The sequence below is a fragment of the Myotis davidii genome, unplaced genomic scaffold (assembly GCF_000327345.1).
Source record: "Myotis davidii unplaced genomic scaffold, ASM32734v1 scaffold198, whole genome shotgun sequence".
Taxonomy (NCBI): Eukaryota; Metazoa; Chordata; class Mammalia; order Chiroptera; family Vespertilionidae; genus Myotis; species Myotis davidii.
The window spans coordinates 1,087,468-1,093,549 of record NW_006291485.1 but is presented as its reverse complement, the minus strand read 5'-3'; the positions used below and the strand labels follow the sequence as shown (position 1 = coordinate 1,093,549).

Sequence of the window (6,082 nt, the reverse complement as noted above, 5' to 3'; positions counted from 1 at the left end):
AATTCCCAGTAAGGGCACATGCCTGGGGTGCAGGGATCAATCCCCAGAAGGGGGTGTGCAAGAGGCAGCTGATCAATGATTCTCTCTCTCTCTCTCTCCTCTCTTCCTCTCTCTGAAGTCAATAAAATATACTTAAAAAAAAAAAAGAAACTGCTCTGGAAATACTGATGGAGTATACAGTTTAAACAAACATGTTTCTTATTTAAATAAGAGTGAATTTGATGGTATATGAATTATATTCACACACATACACACACACACACACAGACTTAGGCCTTTTGCCCCAGCTCCCCTGCTCCTCCGTATTCTAGTCTTCCTAGTTGGGTGTCTCCCACAGCCTGTTCCCCTCCCAGTCACCAGGGGGACCCTAGAAAACAAATCAGATCTCATTGCCTGCTCACCCCTCCCCAAGTTCTCTAGTTTCCTCCCTCCACTCTGTATCAGTCCACAGGCTCTTCTCAGTTCCTCCAGTCCAGCAAACTCCAGCCCACCTCAGGGCCTTTGCACGTGCTGTGGCCTCTGCCAGGTGCACTGTTCCCCTACAAGGTGCTGTCATCCAATGAGCTCCTGTTTACCTCCCCTGAGGATCCTTCCCTGGCCCCCTCCTGCCTGACCAGCTCGGGGCCCCCTCTATCTTTGGGACTTTTGTAGCCTCTATCACAACGGTAATTATTTCAACAAGTTGTTTGTGAGCTCAGGGTTGAAGAAGGGCGTGGCTCACTGACCAGGGAGTCCCACTGGGGATTTGCTGCCCGGCCCGGTCTGGCACCTGCAGCTTAGCCAGCCTTCAAGGCAAGTGCCTGGAATGTAAGAAGGACTGGGCCACGGGTTCAAGCTCTAAGCAACGATGCGGGCTGAGGCCCTGTCCCTGAAAGGCATCCCTGTCAGGTCAGATGGGGGTCAGGCTCTGGCTCAGGCAGTGAGAGGGGGTTTGGGGCAGGGAGTGGGGGTCTCGTACCTTTGGTCTCGTCCTCGTAGACCTTGACGCCCTGAAGGAGCGGCTCCCGAGGGAGCAAGGTGGTGCTGGACAGCACCCGGGTCTCCCCGGTCACCTTGTCCTTCTCCACCGTGATCTCAACCGAGTACATGGCTAGCACGAGAGGCACGGGTTACGCCATGGCCACCGCCCAGTGCCCCCCGCTGGGCTGCAGCCAAGCCAGGGAGGGGAGCTGGCAGCACAGAGCCAAGCAGCGGGGACACCTTAAGCGCAAACCTCCCCAGCTCAAAATCCTTCTGTGGCTCCCCAGTGCCCTGGCCGCAGGTCTGTATTCCTCTGCTCCACATGAGGCCCCTCCTCGCCACCCACCCCATGTGGGAAGCCTTAAACTATCCCACTTGCTCCGAGAGAGAGTGTGTAGGAGGAGGGCTGCCTTGCCCGTGGTCAGAGCTACCATCGGAACCTGGGTTAACAGGCCAGACCCCCGCATTATCTGTCCACACCTCTCTTTAGTCGACTATGGAGTCTGTCCTCATCTACCTCTATGAAGAATGGATAATTTCCTCTCAAAACAAGTGACTGTCATTACCCCTTAGGGCCACTATTCCATGCCCAGCTTCTCACCCAGGTTCTGTAGAAATCATTACCACAACACTACACGGGGAGACTGAGTCCTGGCACTGACCCCCAAGGACCCCACCCCAAATTCCAGTATCACACTGCCTCCCTCTACCCTACCATGGGAACCCCCACATCACCACGTCCAAAAGCCCCTCCCAATCTGCCCCTCCTGGGTCTTGCTGCCCCAGTAAGAGCAGCTCCCACCTCTCCCTCTCTCACCCTCTACTCTGTCCATCAGAACACCCTGAACCCAGTACACTTCTTATCCCGTCTGCACCCCACGGTCTGTTCTCCCTAAAGCCACTAGAGGGCACCTGCGAGAACCCGCGTCAGGATTGGCCCTGGCCTCCCACCGCTTGTTTTCCCTCGGCCACCAGAGGACGCCAGTGAGCACATCCCTGCTCGGCCCAGGCCCTCCCTGGTTCCCACGCCTAGGGGACCCTGCACGACCATGACTTCAGTTCGTCCCTCTCCCTCACTTATTCTACTGCCACAACACAGCACACCCGTCTCAGAGCCTTTGCATGCGCAGTGCCCTCCACCTGGACCTCATTTAGCCCCGATGTCTGCACGCCTTGCTCCCTCACTTCTTTTGGGTCCTTGCTCGAATGTCACCTCCTAAACTTTGGCCTCTCCTGAACCCTCTTATTAAAATTGTCCCCCTTTCAACTCCTCAGGGTCTGCTTTGTTTTCTCCGTAGGTTAATTTTATGGGCTGTGGGCCCATCAGCATACCAGCTCCCCCAGGCTGTCACTCAGCAGGGGCTCAATAAGCACTTGTTGAAAGAATGACTCGATGTTATTTAATCTCATGTCCCTACACAGCCTAACACGCCCATCTGCAGGCACAGAGTTGGACGGGACGTACACTGCACGAGGTTGCCAACTGAGGGGACAAGTGCTGGCCTCGGGGGTGGTCTAACTGGCACAGGAGCCCTGAAGATGCCCCCCTTCTTCTCTGGAAATAGTACCCCTGCCTCCTGCCCGCCGGGGCAGAACTCCACCTGGACCTTGCAGGAGACCTTGGGCCTCTCTGCTGCCTTTGCCTCCTGAGTGCTGTCACATCCCGGCCACCCTGCCCCTAAGAAGGTCTTCACCCCCTCCTCGCCCCAATAACAGCAGGAGTAGCAGGAAGGTTCTGTGACTTTTATGGCTCTCTGCGAGGCCCTCAGTGTGAGGTCACTGCAATTCCACCCCTCCCACAGCTGGAGACTCAGGTGCCAGGTATTGGGGGCAGAGCAGGGATTTGAACCTGACCTCATAGAATGCTTAGCACTAACCCTGTCTCTTCCTGCTTCCTAGAAGGAATGCCTGAGGCCCAGCTTGGTCACTGCCAGGGACAGGGCACTCACGCCCCCTCCTGAGGCAGCCCGAGTGTAGAGGAGGAGGGTTTACAGTGTGCGTGTGTGTTTGAACATGTGCGCCACCCCCTCGGGCTCCGGGAGTGAGTGGTGTGGTTAAGGGGATGGAAGCTGTGAGAAAGTGATGGGTTAGAGCAGCCATGCAAGGAGGCCCATCTTCTTGAGGAAGCTGGACCGGCGTGTGACCAAGGAGCCAAAGCAGAGGCATCCGCCAGGCCCTACCCCGGGCTTGGAGCTACAGCCTTGGTCCGGCCACCACCCCCATTACCACAGGCTCCCCAGGACCGACACTCGGCCCAGGACAGCAGCTGGACATGGGGGGCCGAGACTGGGGGCTGACCTACCTGCCTTCATCATGGGGGAGCCTTCCACCGTCCTCACGGGGGTGTTGGAGGCTGGCTTCGCTGCTTCGGGAGCAGAGTGAAGAGAGAGATGAGGGTCAGAGGAGAGATGATGAGACAGAATCCCCAGACACCAGGACAACCACCCAGACATCTAGACATCCCCCATCACATGGACACCTCCTAGGCACACTGGCCCAGACACGTGGCCCCTCCCCTAGCATGCGCACGCCCCCATCTCCCAGACACACATGGAACCCCTCCCCTCACAGAACACACATCGGCCCACAGTCCATTTCCTGTCTCTCGGCCCAAGTGATTTTCACAAAATCCCTGAGAAGCCTGCGTAGATTTTTTTCAATTATAAATTTTTAATTCCCCAGTAAGACAAGGAGACTCTCCTTATGAATAATTAATACAAAAGAAATCAGGCCAAGACACTCTGGCCACCACCTTCATTTCTAGCTGGTGACTCTCCCTCCATACTCCCCACTGGAAAGGAGACAAGTTTAAGGTATATTTTAAAAATATAATTTATATTAAATAATTTCAATATAATGAATATATTTAATTAACGATTATATTTATACCTAAGCATATACATTTAAATGTCCTATATACATGCGAAATAGTTGCAAATGTGTATATTATACCTATAATAATTTGGGGGGGAATAAAATGGGTCCCAGAGTTCAAATTTAAATTTTTGTTGTGTTTTTTTTTTTTTTTTTTTAATCTGTTTCCTGGACTCTTATTCTTTTAAATGGTGCCTGATCTCCGGGCAGTGGGGACCTTGTTCTCCCCACCAGCCCCTCTGAACTCTCATCCCCAAAGACCCTGTTTTATAGATGTGAAAACCAAGGCACGCCCTCCGGCCCCCACACACACACCACCTGCCCTGGAGCTCAGAGCAAGTGGACAGAGAGGGTCAGTCAAGTCCAGGCACCCTCAAGTGGACAGAACGGATCCAGAGCCTCAACTCCTCACCCAGTCACACCCATGCAAGGCCTTGGTTTCCTCGTCTATGACGGGGTGCGTGTGGCGAGTACTGCAGCAACCCCACCCCAGGGATGTTGTGAAAACTAAATGCAATGATGATGAGGGCCTGGGGCTGGACTCCAAGTCGGGCTCCTTGGGAATAGTAACAATAACAGTCCTGTTGCCATTATTGTTACTATTAGCAACAAGGCACTCTCCCCATGAACACCATCCCCACTCGGGGCACCGAGTGCGCTGAGGCCCAGCCAGTCCCTTCCAGAAGCATACCTTTGGGTGTGCCCACTGGGGTCTGTAAGAAAGAACAGAGGGGTTAGTGGTGCCCATGTCCCCCTCCCATTAACCACGGCCCTACCCATGGGGGTAGGAGCCTGGGAAGGTCTGACTCAGCCGTGACCCCACCCCTAGCCGTGACAGCCAGGTGTCCCTGCCCGGCTCAGCAGCATCAGTGGCTCCCTGATGCCCCAGAATCCTTTTGGACAATCCCTGGGCTCTGTGTAAGCAGACCCCTGCCCACCAACCTCTCCTTCCTCCACCTCCGCTGGCTTCCTGGCCTCCTCACTGTTCCTTGAACACATTCCTGTTCTAGGGAGGGCCTCTGTGTGCCCCTCTACCTAGGAAGGCTGTTCCCTGGATTTCTCTTGTCTGGCTCCTCTCTCAGGCCCCTGACCACCCAATCCAAAGGCAGCCCCCAAACACACTGCAATCTCTCAAGTTAGTTACTACTGTATATTATCTGTTCAGCCAGTGTTTCTTTTTTTTCTTTTTCCAGCCAGTGTTTCTGTCTCTGCCCCCACTCCCCCCAGAATATGGACATCATGAGGGCAGGGACCATGCCAACAATCTACACTCAATCAGTCTCACTGAAAGCCCTCTCTCATCTTGAGTCTGCACCTGGCGAACTCCTACTCAACCTTCAAAACCCACGTCCTTCCCAGAAGCTTGCCCAGCCCTCCCATGAATCAGATGCCTCCTTGGGCATCTGGGGTGGGGGTGGCAAGGATTGGTAGAGGGAAAGGAAGCGGGTCCCATAGGCCCCTGGAGTCCTAAGCACAAGTGTGGTCGGGAGGCTCCTGGATTTGTGTGAATGTACTGTGGTGACCACAGGCTTGGGGCCCATTGTTCCAGGGTCTGGGATCAATAGAACCTGCTATAGACATCAGGCCCTAAAATCAATAGCTAAGTCCAACAAAGACCACACTTCACTGTATGGCCTTGAACCCCTCTCTCAATCTCTCTGGGCCTCAGTTTTTGTCTTCCGTCAAATGGACCAAGCACGCACAGTGCTCAGTAAAAGTAATGACGAAGACGAGAGGGGGTGGCAGTCGTGGAAAGCTCCTGAAGTGGCAGGTCTTGTATGAAGTGCTGGTCGTCCATGGATTCATTTAACCCTCGTGACATACCCAGCACGTGGGCGCTCTTATGGCTGGGGAAACTGAGGCCCAGAGAGGCGAGGCCAGGTGTCCCAGGTCCCATGGCTGGGAAGTGGCAGGCCGAGATTTGTTTGTGGTTGTTGTTGTTTTTAATCCTCACCCGAGGATCTTTTTCCGTTGATTTTTAGAGAGTGGAAGAGAGAGGGAAAGACAGAGAGAGACATATCCATGTGAGAGAAACACGTCGATTGGTTGCCTCCTGCACATGGTCCGACGAGGGCCAGGCCAGGGAGGAGCAACCGAGGTACTTGCCCTTGACGAGTTTTTGAGGAGGTGGAAGAGAGAGGTAAAGACAGAGAGAGACATATCCATGTGAGAGAAACACGTCGATTGGTTGCCTCCTGCACATGGTCCGACGAGGGCCAGGCCAGGGAGGAGCAACCGAGGTACTTGC

General features: G+C 54.3%; 1 protein-coding gene across 4 annotated transcripts in view; it reads right to left on the bottom strand.

Annotated features, from left to right (window-relative positions):
- PALM (paralemmin) overlaps window positions 1-6,082 on the bottom strand; it is a 45,248-nt gene that overhangs the window by 10,868 nt on the left and 28,298 nt on the right. For 2 of the 4 annotated variants that reach the window (XM_015564620.1, XM_006764776.2), the window contains exons 6-8: window positions 4,526-4,547; window positions 3,263-3,325; window positions 959-1,090 (exon numbers count right to left, since the gene is read on the bottom strand). In XM_015564620.1, coding sequence (XP_015420106.1) covers window positions 959-1,090; window positions 3,263-3,325; window positions 4,526-4,547 — 217 coding nt within the window. The remainder of the gene's footprint in view (window positions 1-958; window positions 1,091-3,262; window positions 3,326-4,525; window positions 4,548-6,082) is intronic. The other 2 variants (XM_006764777.2, XM_006764778.2) reach the window with 2 other exon arrangements.